The sequence below is a fragment of the Motacilla alba genome, chromosome Z (genome assembly GCF_015832195.1).
Source record: "Motacilla alba alba isolate MOTALB_02 chromosome Z, Motacilla_alba_V1.0_pri, whole genome shotgun sequence".
In the NCBI taxonomy this organism is placed as follows: Eukaryota; Metazoa; Chordata; class Aves; order Passeriformes; family Motacillidae; genus Motacilla; species Motacilla alba.
In genome coordinates, this window is record NC_052046.1 from 11,832,377 (window position 1) to 11,847,325 (window position 14,949).

The window sequence follows — 14,949 nt, forward strand, 5'->3', positions numbered from 1 at the left end:
GAACAATTTTTGCTGAAGAGGTAAAAGGCTTACCCTGTACAGTAATATTCTAAAGCAGAATTTAAATTGGAATTTTTTTCCCACATTTGTTTCAGAACCAGCAGTTTATTGTCTAGATACTTTATCATCTTTCTGCTTTTAAGACTTTTGCAATAGCATCTATAGGAAATTTTATGTGATGTGGTGATTTGTAAAATATATGTCCTTTCATGTGTCATAATTTTACTAATTAAAATATCCTTTTAATTCCTCTTGTTTTTCCTTGGGAAGTCATTAAGTATTCACTAAATTACTGGGGGCAGCTTTAGAGAGGTGTATTGGTAGAAGTTGTGATGACAGCTTTTTGCCATAGAGGATAAACAGTGCTTTGAGTCCAAAAAAATACGTTTTACAGGTCTTACATATGCAGTGTGCATTGATATTTCCTTCTACGGAATAAATATGATGATTAAAAGTTGGATTTAGATTTATGCCTGATTTCATTGTAATAGAAGATGCATTAATTTTAATAGGAAAACATGCAGTTGTAAAATGGTACTGATAACTCAAAAGAAAGTTGCTAAATGTCATGAACCTGTTGAACTCTGTTGAACTCTGGAAATTGCTGTTGAACTCTGGAAATTTACCTTGGGTTTCATCATCATAGAATGGTTTGAGTTGGAAGGGACCTTAAGAATCATCTTGTTCAAACCCCTGTACCATGGGCAGGGACACCTTCCAGTAGACCAGGTTACTCAGAGACCCACCGAAGACCCCTTGTCTTGAACACTTCCAGGGAAGGGACAGCCACAGCTTCTCTGGGCAACCTGTTCCAGTTCATTACCACCCTCACAGCAAGGAATTTCTTCCTGACATCAATTTAAGGCTATTCCTCCATGTCCTGTCACTGCATGTCCTTGTAACAGAGTTCTGCTCCAGCTTTTTTATAAGCTCCCTTAGGGTACTACAAGGTGCTATAGTTTTTCCAGAGCCTTCTCTTCTCCAAGCTGGACAGCCCTAAGTCTCTCAAGCCTGTATTCATAGCAGAGGTTCTCCAGCCCTCTGAGCTTCTTTGTGGCCTCCTCTGAACTTGCTCTGGCAGGCCATATCCTTCATCTATTGGGGACCCCAGAGCTGGATGCAGTGCTCCAGGTGGATCTTGACAGTGGAGCAGAGGGACAGAATCCCCTCCCTCCCCTGCAGCCCACAGGGCTCTGGATGCAGCCCAGGACACGTTTGGCTTTCTGGGCTCAGAGCTTGCATGGACAGCTCATGTCCAGCTTTTCATCCACCAGCACCCACAATTCCTTCCTATGTGTGTTCTTAGGATTGCCCTGACATATGTGAGGACCTTGCACTTGACCTTGTTGAACATCATGAGGTTTGCATGGGCCCCCCTCTCAAGTTATACTTCATTGGAGTTTAACAGTTGATAAAAACTCCGCTTCATAAGCGGCTAGCTATACTCTGTAATTTTTGTATTTACTGATTAAGTAGGCATTGTCATTCATGATTAGGAAAAAAATGTAGTCTAGGTCCCCTAAATAATTTCTAAAAAGAACTATGCTTTAAATTACTACAGAGAGAATTACCACCTTAGAGACATGTAGTGTGAATCTTTCCAGTTTCCTCAAATTATTATCTCAAATTTTTTTCCAGGTAGGATTTATTTGTGTATATCAGAGATTATAGTCACCCTTCATTATGTATGTTACTCAACTTTCCTTTAATATTTCTTTTTTCCCATTATGTGTCAATAAACAATGAGATCTTTCTAAGTAAATTTACTTCAAAAGAGGTAGACAAACTTACTGGTAATTTTATGTGAGTGACTGACTGCTTATATCTTTCCAAGATTTCTTGTCTCACATAATATTCTGGACATTGAAATAGCTTTTTTTATTAGAGGTTTTGCCTGGTTTATGAAGGCTAGATACCAAAATTGCCTTCTGAGCTTAGAACTTGGAATCAGCTTGAGGGCTATGACATTTCCAGTTATTTTTGCATCTAGTTGTGAAATTTCTGCTGAGGAGTGATTTTGAAGGACTTTAATTTTTCCAAGACCTACTGAGGTTTAGTAAAGGCATTTCTAAGAACCAGTACCGTAAGGGTGGGTTGGTTGATTTGTTTGGGGTTTTGTTGGTTTTTTATTTATTAACTTGGAATACGATTTGCAGCATAATTCATTCAAACTCTGTGCCAATTAGCAATAATTCTCTTGGGAGATGGTGCTGGCTTGCAAAGTCATGCTGGAAGGCTGCATTAAATTCAGGGAAATCAGACAGTCATTGTGTCTGCCACATATTTAATGTCACAGTTGCAAAGGCTATGACCGTTGCTTTGAAACCTGCAAAAAAGTTTCAGGTGGGTCAGATCAGATGTAAAAGTTACTTCGAAAGAATTGAGCAATTTGCTAAAATATTTTGTTCCTTCAAGGCTTGTGAAGCAAACATTTTGTTTGTGAATCTGTGTGGTGAGTGTGAATAATGGTTAATTCAACAATTGAAAGACATTGTATTTGATAATTTAAGAGAAGGGTTGTTACAAAAGGAGAAATCTAAACTACAGCTACACTCTGATTAGGCAAATAGAAAAGTTAGATATTTGGATGTGTTTCTTTTTCAACTTCTTCATCTGGTTGTGGAAAGCTTGTTTAACCAACATTCTTCATATTTGTCAAAGCAAGAGTAGGATGCCTGTGGCTCATACTGAAAAGCACTTTAAGCTGAAAGCTGAGTCTTCTACAGTTCCATGAATCTGTGAATTGAGAATAATAGGAAAGACTTCATTGCATCCACTAATAATGTAGGAAAAAATGTCTCTGTCATTATAGATATTTCTAATTTTGTTTAAAAAGCCCTTTCCGATTGGAGATGTTGAGATACTCATTTCTTTTTGAAAGATGCTTTTAAAGAGCCTCTGGTGGTTTTTGTTTCGTTTTTTTTTTTTTATTTGTTATTTACAGTAAAAGGGATCTTTTAGAAAATATTACTATTTACTGTACATGGTAGCTGTCTTCAAGCAAGTAACTTACTTTCTGCATTCCATCTAACTAATGCATTAATAGAATTAAAAGCCAAAAGTAAAAACTACAATGTGGGATAGCTTTGGAAGTCTTTAGTGTAGACTTAATTATTTGCATAGTTTGATATAATATCTCAATTACTGATGCCCTTTTACTTGGGGTGACCTTTTCTAGCTGTATATACTCCTGGTGTATGGTTATGTGGCTAATTGTAACTTACTTGGTCTAAAGATTGAGGCTGATCAGAACTTGTGGAGAAGTTTTTGCTTTGTTGCTGTCACTGTCAAGATTAGAAATATTACTTTCCTTTGAGCCTTGCTCTTAAGAAAAAAAACCTCACTGCTTGTTCTTAAAATGAAAATGGAAAAAATGACTACTAGAGTAGGAATTCAAAAAGAGAGTATTCTGCAGTCATTGAAAATACTAATTTTGCTAACATAATGTTGCTCTATGGATTGTTTACATTTTGACTTTGTGAATAGGGAGCCTTTTGGGAATTTTTTTTCCTAAGTCTAATGAAGTATGTTGTCTCAGTAACTAATTTTTTTTTTTGTATTTACTTTGTTATTGAGCAAATCAGGTACTTCTGTGTCAGCTTTAATAAATATTACAGCCAAAAAATTAAGTGCATAGTCAATTTGAGTCCATAGATTTTTTTTTTTAAACTGGGAGGGTTTATCTCCCCCCTTCCCCCCCTGCAATTTTTTGGACATCATGGTGTCCCTGCTTAAGTGGGAGATTGGAGAAGATATCCTCCAGAGGTCACTTCCTTCAGCATCTGTGGTTTTTTCGAGAAAAATGTGGTGAGATATGTGTAACTTCCTGGATGCATAAACACGCAGTAGTTCTCTATTCCTTCCTTCTCCTTCAAAGGGTAAGGAGTTGGGCGGAAGAAAGAAGGGAAAACAAATGTGTGTTCTATGTCTTTGGTGTTTGTTGTCATGAACTGTTTATCTCTATGGTACTGAAAGGTATTGTTCAGCTGCAGAGGTGATGGCAGTTTGCGGTCCTGTCAAATTTAAAGGGACTTGTTTTCTGCTGTTCTTTGTGTGGCACACTGAAAAGGAGAGCTTTAGAGAAATACCTGCATGGGCAGACCATTTTTTATGGGATTAATTGTGGACAGAGATAAATTATAAGCATTTAGAGCAGGAGAAAGACAGGTCAGGGAACAGTAAGTTTGTGTATTGGCCTTCAGTCAGCTAGATGCTGTTTTCAAATGTTCATAAATATTTTGGGAAGTGTATCTGTCTTCTTTTGAAGTTATTTGTCCTTGTACTGTCCTCTGCATCAGCAGAAGCCGAATTCCATAACAGAATGGGAATCCCAGTTGGAGTTACTGCTTAGATTTATCTCATTTTTCCATCTACCTCCCCGGTCTGTATAACTGCACAGCCGTGTCTGCACATCCACCTGTCTGAGCAACTAAGCCGTAGCTTTCTAACTCTGTGACTCAGCCTCATCCTTGGGAATTGTGTAAACCTAAAAAAAAAATTTTCTGAGAGGAGCTGCTGAGAGTTTCTTCTGTGCCTAGCAAAACCAATTACTGGTTAGCTTTAAGAATAAGCATGTTAATAAGCCAATTAAAAGCTAGATCCGCCTTTTAAAAGTTTTGAACCTGTTTTGCCTTCCTCCTAATCCTATCTCCCAGCAGGAAATGAATAAATATATTCTAGTGGGCCCTTTGGCGTTTGGCCAGTGCTAGATGCACCACATGTACAAAGACATTAAATAAAAAAACATCCATTTTGGATGTGGGGAGAAGGTCAGCAAAAGATAACTTGTTTGGCTGTTTAATTTCATGGACTCTTCAGAAAGGTCTTTGGCCTTGTCTCTTCCAGCCTTGTACTTTGTGGAATTGTTGTGAAATGAGGAGGTAGCCATGACAGACAGGCCATGTTCTGTGTTTTTCAAAAAAGTCTGCAAATTAAGTGAAATTTTTTTTCACCACTTCTCAATTCTCAACTCTTTGTGTCACAGTTTATGATCCGCTCTGCTCTTTAAGGTAAAAGTAAGCTACTAGATTGACTAGTTCAATATTGAAATGTTGTAGCTAAGCTTCTGTTTTCTGTGTTCCACACACTTTTATTATGATTGATAATTTTTTGATAATCAGAAGTTCTGATAGGAAATGTACAATGCATAACTTAAAAATGTTCTTGTTTCTTGGAAAAAACAAATGTGAAGCTAGTTTGTAGGTGTACAGTTTGTGTTCAGCTGAACTACTTAAAAATGTACGACTTTGTTCAAATAATTAGAAATAAAGGCATTGCTCAATCCTGGTCTACATGACAGTACTTTAGATTTTTTAATGCAAATTAACAGGGAGAATTAATTTAAAGTGGTTTAGTTGAACTACATTAAACATTAGAGTTTTCATTCTCTTTCAGAATTAGTAGCTTAATTCAGTCGGTTTTATTTTACTGTAAAATAAAGGTGTGTTGAGTGAGCTCTACTCGGATATGAAGAAAATTTCCAAACTGGTTTCAGTTAGTTAAGTTTGTTAAAAAAAATCAGATGCATGTTTTAGAGAATTTCTATGAAAAGGAGCTTTTCTTCAAAGTAGTGTGCTTCGTGGTACTTGTTTTATACTAACTGGGTCATGGCATTCCTATGCACATAAATAATTACCTTTTGTTTTGCTCTAAATAATGACTTCTACAAGTGTGTTTTCACTGTTGACAGCGGTTCTGTATTCCTTTGTATTGCTGCAGTACCCAGTGAAGGTGAGCTGAGAATGTTTAAGATGGACAGGCCACACATTAAAAATCCCCAAGTTTTTTGTGCATAATCAACATAATTTCATCTAATTGTTCTTGATTGAATGTTTGTTTATGCTCTGGCAGTGGTAAGTTTGAAAACTTTGGAAGTTGCAAAGCTTAGCCTTGATGGAAGCATGAGCTTGCCTTAGGCTGTGAGCAGCTTTGCTAAGTACTTGGTGCATTTCCTGAGTAGTTCTGGTTTAGATCTGTAGCATCTGCAGGCTATCAAGAGTAAGATGTGGAGATGGTCAGTAAGGTGAAAGAGACACCATTTTAGAGGATTTTTTTAAATATATCCCTCCTTTCAGTACAGTTGGTGAGTTTAAGAAACTTCTGTTGTGTTTTTGCTGCAGCTGTAGGAGAACCAGCAGCAGCAACTGAAGTTCAGAATTACATAGGTCACTTTCATACATAGCTCTGTGAACCCATCCCCAGACCTACAAGGACAAAACACCAAAATCAAACACCAAAATAATATTTTTCCTAGCTGTTGAGTGATTCAAGATGGTTACTGTCTAGCCCAAATTGCTCACAGTAAGCTAGTCTTCATTTTAGCTTAGTTCATTAGCAGTTATTCTAATACAATATATCTAGGTGTTGCATGCACTCTGCTTCAGGGTTTATTAATAACCTTTTAAATGTGCTTGATTTTTTTTTCCCCCCCCAGCTATTCTACATTTGCGTTCCGTGCTGTCTTTGAGCTCATTGTGCTTCAGAAGTTTAGCTGACCAGAGTGTGTGTGGAATTGGGAAAAGGACTATCCTGGCTGACTAGTGATACTGTTTCACGGGCTTATTTGTAACTTCTTTGTTTATAATGTTAATAGGGACTGTAACTGAATAGGATACGAAGATAATTTTTAAATGCTGTGAAGGAAAACATCAGGGAATCCCAGCACTAGTTGTAGCTAGAAAGTCATGGAGCTTTACGGTTTTAGCATTACTAGGTTGGATGGTGTGTGTTCAAAAGGCTTATGTAATTCTCAATTTTAGAACACAAACATTAACTAAAATCAGCTATCAAACATATGAAAAAATTAATCTCTTTAAGTCTCTATGCAGTTACTGTATTTATTAGACACTAACACTGCAGTTGGGGGTTTTTTTGCAAGTTACCTTTGCTCTTTCAACGTTCTGAAGCAATATGTTTTTGCAAGATTAGTAATCTTAAACTGTTAAATTCCATTGATTATTTAGGGCATTTTGTCTCTTAAATGTTAGCATACTTTCCTTTGGAGAGTATATGCTCTGTATGCTGCATAAACAGTACATAATTCATCATGTAAAATGAACCAAACAGAACAAATTTTCAGTAGGGAATGCTATAAAATTACAAAAATAATTACATTGTTATAATTGTGCAAATGTGTATAGTGGGACAGTATAACCAAAGCTCTTTGTGTTTCTGCACACAGTCACTAAAATCACCAATTAATTTGATCGTTTTCTACCTATTGATCATTAGTCATCTCTTTATCTGTAAGTCCCTCAGCCTAATAATTTTGGAAGGCATCCGCATCAGCAAATTTCAGTTATCATTAGAAGGGCTGGAAGCCTCAAGACAGTTTAATTTGTGGAAATTGGTGGTTGAATAGAAGGGATTCTTTTGTTCCCATTGAGAAAGAGGCTGTAGCATGTGCTGTCTCTCTTCGTCCAGCAGCTGAGACGTGTGGGAGTGGATTTGATATGAGAGAAGGAGACTGGATATGTTACAGAGGGCTAGTTGAGAGCCTTTGCATGGCAGAACTGCTTCATTGTGTTTAGAGCATGAGGGGAAGTAATATAGCAATTCAGAAGAGAAGCATCTTAACTCCCTGCAGTGCTGTATAGTATCTCTCTTGTATGGGGGAGAAGTTGAAGGAAAAAGAGGTAACATGATGAATATTAGGACAAACAAAATAGCAAATCACTGATCAATATTAACTGCAGTATGAAGAGGCACTGATATGTTTTTGAAATGCAGCTCACTAAATCTGTTTATATAGAATTTTATGTTTGCGTTTATTGTGGATTACTAAAGAAGTGGTATACTGGTGAATCTGTTTTCTTAGTGTATATGGAAAAAGTTTGGAGGGATTTTAATTTATTTTCAAAGTCAAAAAAGAGGCAAAAATTGTGTGTCATGAAGACTTGTATAAAATCAGCTGCTGCCTCAAGAGATTAATTTCATACCAGTTTTGTTTTGTAAAGGTTATGAAGCATCTGAGAGAGTTCAAGGGCAGAAATGCAAAATTAAAAATTGAAAGAGACCACTGTATTAAGTAGGTTTTGGTTCAGTGTTTAATCATTAGACTTTTACTCTGGTTGAGTTCCAGCTGAATGAAAGATCAAAAAGTCTTTAAAATACAAATAAAAGTCACTACACAATTGTGTTTAGGAAAGGGCAGCACTACTAACAGCTAACGTGAGACATTCCAGAGAGTTGGAAAAAACCAAGCTGCTACTTCCTCCCTAATACCTGTCACAACTATTTTATTAATGAAAATGAGTATTGCAACCTAAAGTATTCTCCATTTGGCAGAGCTGACTTGAATGAAATCTTTGATTTGCTTTTGCTCTTCTATATATCCCTTAGCTATTTTCTTCCAATAAAGTGAACTATATCTAATATCAGCCACTGAGACATGCCTGAGCAAGCACAAGGGCTATGCTTACTCAAAAGAGCTTTGCTTTCTTTGTTGGAGTAAAAGTTGCACGTGGAAAATGTACTGCAGATGAGAAATAAATGTATGAGCTACTGAAGTAGGTTAATATTTTCCCTTCATGTTTGTTTCTCAGTGATGGTTAGTATCATGACTGCTCCACTTCACAAGGTCCCACATGGTCCCACTTCTCAAGCCTGTCAGAGTCCTTCTGGATGACCCCTTCCCTCCAGCGTGGCGCTGCATCACACAGCTCAGTGTCGTCGGCAAACTTGCCATGGCTGCACTCAGTCCCACTGTCCCACAGATCCAGGAAGCTGCACATTACTTGTAGGCATCTGTTCTCCACAAATGGCCTGGTCTGAATTTGGGCATGGTCCGATTGTGTCAACTCCCTTTATGTCTTTCCCTAGGAAGAGTTTTTACAGGTGCAGAGCACAACTGATGCTTACCCTGGTAGAAATACTTGTGTTCCTGCATTATATATATATATATATATATATATATATATCTCCTGATATTCAGCCAGATATCTTTGGCTGAATCAACAGACCAATCTTATTCTGTCTCTGCTTTCACTGCTTGTGCTGGGATTTCTCTTCTTGTGTATTGTGGTGTCACTGCCACTGGTATCGCATGGGCAGGAGAGACATCAGTGTCATTGTTTATCAAATCAGAGCAGCAGAGCCCAAAGGAATGTGGTAGTAATTACAGATTAAGAAGCTGGCTGCTTTCATTTTTTCCCCTAAAGATTGCTTTGTATTGGTAAGCAACTTACAATTGTACAGTATAGTACTTTTCACTAAGGTTTTTTTTTCTTACAATGATTGTAGTTTGTGTTGATTTGAGCACCTACTATAGGAAAACACATCATGCTAATACTGGTTTAGAAGTTGTATTAGGTGATCCTTATCTCAAACTTTTTCATTTTTCACTTGTTTTGTCAGCATCACTGTTTCTGCTCCCTGTTCACTTTATGAATGAAACATACAGATTTGACTAGTACACACACACATACACACTCTTCCCTGCTTTCACCCCCCTTTTCCTTTACCTCCACCCACATGCTGCAGCCACCTCTTAGGCTGTCAACTTAAATAAATATACAATAGCTTCATGTTTTCTTGTGCTACTGTTTTAATCTTAGACAGCTGCATTGGGCAGTTGATTAATAAATGTTCACTCTTCATTTCCAATACTGACTTTTTTTGAGATTGAATTAGCTTTAAATGCTTTATATTGTAAAGGTGTATGCTCACGCCACTGCAGATACTTAAGTATTAGATTATGTTTTGTCAACTATATCTCCTTCTTTAGTATGTTTTTTGAAGTATTTTTGAAAGCATTTAGGTCTGGAAACTTACTGTCATTGTATACATTGTATACAACTGTAGCTCTGGAATAGAAACCAAAAATCTGCCCTCTTGTGGATAAATCTGTCAGGTGTACCTCAGTCTCAGGATATTACCTGAATGAGAACTAAAGGATATTAATTCTTTCTCTTTGTGATTCTCATTCTTTAAGCATTTCTTAAGGAAAGTTTATGGACTGATAGCAGAGATTATGTAGTCACAAACAAGAAAAGTAGTTTGTTGCAAAATGTAGAAGTTTAAAACTTCTGTTTTAAACTTTTCACTGACTGTGAGACAGAGTCATAAATTTGTGATTCAGGTTTGCTGATTTAAAAGAAAAGAAAATGTTCACTCTTCATCTAAGTTATGAATTAGCTAATACATAGTTATACTAGTTTAATTTTCTTATGCAGATGAAGAAAAGTCAAGATCATGATGCTGTGGTTATATCTATATGATGTTACTCAACATATAGGAAACTGAAACTGCTTTTTAAAGTACTTTCATGCTAAATAAAGGTTTTATAATCTAAGCAAAATAAAACAAGACTATTTAAAGTACTCTATGTAATATAATGTATTTTAAAAAGAAAAGCATAGATATCTAGTAGCTTTTCTTTAAAATTTAATTTTAATCCAGCTTTTTACTTCTTGGGAAATATCAGGTCACTTACATATAATACATTGTTTTAAATCTGAAGATATAATAAGTTAAAGAATACCCTGGGGAATGAGAAATGAAACATTTAAATGTACATAGGAAACTGCCCAGTACTGAGATTGGTTACTTTTCTGTGCTTTGCTGCTGAACCTTTTTGTATTACTGCATAAACAGATTTTTTCTTTTGTTTTGTTTTTTACTCTTCTCATGCCTGCACATGGCAAAGCTGTGGAAAACCTGGTATTTTTGTTAGAGACACAACAGTTTCTCAACCAAGAGGAATGTTTCATAAATGCAGAGCTTGTACCATTATATGATAACCAGTGGTCAGAGTCCTCTCATCATTTAATTGATAGTTAAATGCTGCAATATCTGAAAAAATACAACTGCAGTTGGTTTCTATTTCTTATTTTATTTTACAGGGTAATTTTTTTTTGTTTTATATGCTTGGGTAGTAGTTATTTTTTTCCTTTAATGTTTGTAGTTTCTCTTTGCTAGATGTCAATATCTGTACTTGAATTGTTCCCAACATATTTTCATCCTCTCTTCCTCCATTAATTTTGCCTTTGCAGTGAAGGGTAATATATAATATAGATAATATATTAAAAAAAAAAGGAAAACAATAACTTTCAAAAATAACACATTAAATTTGTACTTATCAACCATAGCCTAAACTTTTTTAAATACTACTTTCCTCGCTGTGTTGGCTTGGCTTTTCTATATTAGTGTATATTATGATGATAACTTTTTCTTGTGTCATAGATATGCTGCCATTTTTCTGTTTTCCTTTCACTGAATTATTCTATGTGTTGCTTCCTTTGTGCACTGCAGTTCCTTCCTCCCAAAAATGTCTTCTATGGTATCCATTCTTAGAAAGAAACAAGAGCATAAATACCTATATACTGAATACACAAGACCTCATATATTTATACAGACTGGATTTCTTGCACTCTTTTTGAACTGCTGCACTACAGTCTAATGCATTAGTTAAAAGCCTTCCACTGCTGATCTGTGACTTCCTTAATTCAGCTAATATAACTAACGGTTTTATTTTTTCAGTTAAGGGGTAAAAATATTACACTATTTTTAACAATTACTGAACAATCCTGGCAATGGAAAATTTTTAGATAATGAAAATTATTGTTCTTCTTGACTAATGGTAATGCTACAATAGTACTTTTAACTCTTCTTATATTTGGGGAATGGAGGTGGGAGAGAAAAGCCCCAACAAAACTTGTCTAACAGTCAAGCTATTGTCACATGCTGTACTGATGTTTTATATGGAACAACCTATACTGTCTTGAGCCGTCAATCTTTATTCCTCTAACTGCTTGAGATTTTAAAATCTTAAAATGAATGGGTTTTTTTATGTTCTCAGTAGCATTAAATTTGAGGAGTAGTTTGACTGGATCTTAGTCTCTGCTTCTGGAGTTGAATCCTGCCTTGTTTGCCAGTTTTATAACAGATGCAATTTTCCCCTCAACATGACAGATGTAGTATCTGGACCCAGATATTTCTACGTGGTTTCTTCATATTGTGTTTGTTTTGTAAATTATTCCTATCACTTAATCCCATCGGTTTCTCTTTCTCTCTTGTTTACTCTCATCTGTTTATTCATTTCATCATGCTTACAGAAACTTCATAATGTCAGAGATTGAGTTCTTGAATTGCCATGCTTAGCCCCCAGCTGGTGCAGACAACCACATCCTGTCTCTTCTGTAACATCTGTACAATCCGTCTTTGGAGTGGTGGTGTTGCTTATCTCTGCTAATGTAAGGCTGTTGGATAAGTTGGCAGCTCGAAAAACTCTGTTCTGGTTTTCTTCTTGCTTGCAATTATGTGCCCATTTATTGTTGTGTTAGCATTGCTCTGTGGCTTTCTTCCTTTGTAGCCTTCTTTGACCGCCTTAGAGAGAGCAACCACATCCCCTCTTGACCTTTGTTTTGTTAGTTAAACAAACCAACCCCTTTTACTCTTCTCTTACAAAGAAAGTTTACTTTTCCCCTCCTCACTCCACTTGCTCCACTCTGAGGTCTGGACCTTGCCAGGTTCAGGTTCTTATCATGTATCCGTGGAGAAGATTTCTAATTTTAAGTGCCTGATTTTGGAGGAATTATTCCTGTATAACGTCTCTATAATTTTCTTTATTTTGGCAGTAATACTTGAATTAGGAGTGGTAGTTTCTATGTTAACAGCTTTCTCATGTGATGAGGAAGTGAAAGTGAATAGACTTTTTTTTTCCTTATATTTCATTGTTCCTGTGCTACATAAAGATTTCCAATAATACTGGCTAGTGACGTAGTGACGTGGCCTTTCCTTTGATGCAGTTTCAGTTGGGAGAAGTCATTAGACATGACATTTTTATAGTAAATACAATTTGTGTGTGAAAGGTGTTCTTTATTTTCTAGGCTTTCAGTGAAAACTTGGATTTTAAAAGTGTTATCTCCTGTGGGTTTATTGCTGCAGACTCATTATGGGACTCTTTTAGAGTATTTTCTTTGATTCTTTAAACTTTTTAACAATCACTTATTTGTGGTACTTGGCAACCACTGAAATTCTGTGTGTGTTTGTATTCATTCAGGGTAAAAAACCCTTGGGTATTGAGTAGTACTTGAAACTGTTCTGATAGAAGTTTTCTCCTGGATTTAAAAAAAAATCCAAACACAGCAAATCACACAGCGTATCTGTCTGTAGCATTTTCCTTACTGACTAGATTTCTGTATTGGCAATGTACTGTATTTTTAATTTTAAAAAAGTAATTTAGGTCAGAATGAGACTATGGCAGGTGTGGCAAAGGAAGTCAACTTACTGTCAGTTCTGTTTAATCTCAGTTTTTCGAAGAACATGCAGATGTGCATTTGAAAATGTAATTTCACTGGCTGATGAAAACTTTGAGCACAAAAAGCCTTGTAACATTTCTTTTCCATGTCTTGGAGTCTGTATGTATTTATAAGCAGTGGTGTTTTATATATTGCCATATGTTGCCATGTGGCATAAGAAAGAATGTTACTAAGAAACATTACTAAGGAAATTATACAGATCTCTTGATTTGGATGTGTTTTACATGCAATTCTCAAAAACTATAAGGATCTAGTGTATGTATTTTGTATGTAATTCTCAAAAATGTAGGCTTGTAAAGTAGGTAAATCATGATTTCGGCATTTCAGTAGATAAGAGAAATGCTTATGTAAGGACTCTTTACTATTTCCCAAACTGTCAACACAAGTGCCTGTCTACAACAGGTAACCACACATCAAATTCATTTAATGTCTTCAGAAAAGTCATGTCAATTTCACTATACACTAGGGGATTGTAGTGTGTGATGTTCGATGGTTTGGAACTGCAGTTTTTGGGTTTCTTTTAGCAATGTGGACTTCCTTGCATTTGGGATCTTTATTATTAGTGAAATCAAAGTGAACAAATTCCTTTTTCTGTTGTTGAATATAAAATACGCTGTTTAACAGGAAAGAAATCAGCTAATTCAGTGGTGGCAAAGCTTTGTTTTTTCCTCAAGAGGAGTAATTAGAATTTCTGGTAGTAGTTTGACCAGACAGAGTTATGTATTGAAGAGATATTGTCAAATCAATTTTGAAATAGATACTACTTCTAGAACGTACTTAGATTTTGTATTTTTCAATATGTTTACTTCTTTATTTTTGAATCTGTAAATTACTCCTTTTAGTTTTGTTGGTCTCATTATGAAAATGCCTCCTTCTGCAATACTGGGAAGTTAATGTAATAGCTAATTACTTAAACTGGTTGTGCATTAAGTGTGATTATGCTTAAGCATGAACTAACAAAAGTTTTGTTACTGGTTTTTGAGTCTGTGTTGAATAACCTGACTTTTTTTTTAATTGCCTTATCTTGCATCTTTTTTTTGATGATGGCTAATTTTAGTTGGCTAATGCCACTTGTTACTTAGAATCTACACTGTTCTACCCACTCTTGAGAAAATTTACTTAGTATGCTGCTAAAGGTAGTATGGTCTGTTTCATTTATGTTAATGAACGTAAAATTTTAAAAAAGTAAACTGAGGGATTTTATTTGGTTTTGTTCTTTTTGTTTTGTGTTTAGTGCTTGGGAGATGGGAAGTAATGATAGCTGGCACCTGAACTGAAATATCTGTGTAGGCACTACTCTCCCAGAACTTCAGGATGAATGGGGATATGCCTCATGTTCCCATCACTACTCTTGCAGGGATTGCTAGTCTTACAGACCGTAAGTACTCTTCTTTTTCTCATCTTTACTACGCTTTTTTCTACCTCTTTGGTAAATATCTGCATTTTCAAAATTCTAAAAAGGTTTTTATTTTTAAAGTTCTTACAGTTAAATCTGTTTAAAATCAGACTTGTCATTAAATATGTTAGCCTTGTTATTGCTTTAATTGTAAAAGTTTATCCAAAAAAAACATGCATATTTAAGCATAAAGTGAAATGCAGGTTAAAAAAACCCTTAAGGAAACCTGAAACAAAATATAGGAATTCATTATTTGTTTGCAGTATCATTTAGTAACATATCTGAGTACCAGAC

The 14,949-nt window shown here is 35.7% G+C and overlaps 1 protein-coding gene across 7 annotated transcripts in view; it reads left to right on the top strand.

The window, feature by feature from the left end:
- NIPBL (NIPBL cohesin loading factor) overlaps positions 1-14,949 on the top strand; it is a 158,933-nt gene that overhangs the window by 43,931 nt on the left and 100,053 nt on the right. For all 7 annotated transcript variants that reach the window (XM_038124293.1, XM_038124292.1, XM_038124294.1 and 4 more), the window contains one exon: positions 14,494-14,637. In XM_038124293.1, the coding sequence (XP_037980221.1) occupies positions 14,574-14,637 (64 nt within the window). In that variant the 5' untranslated portion in view covers positions 14,494-14,573. The remainder of the gene's footprint in view (positions 1-14,493; positions 14,638-14,949) is intronic.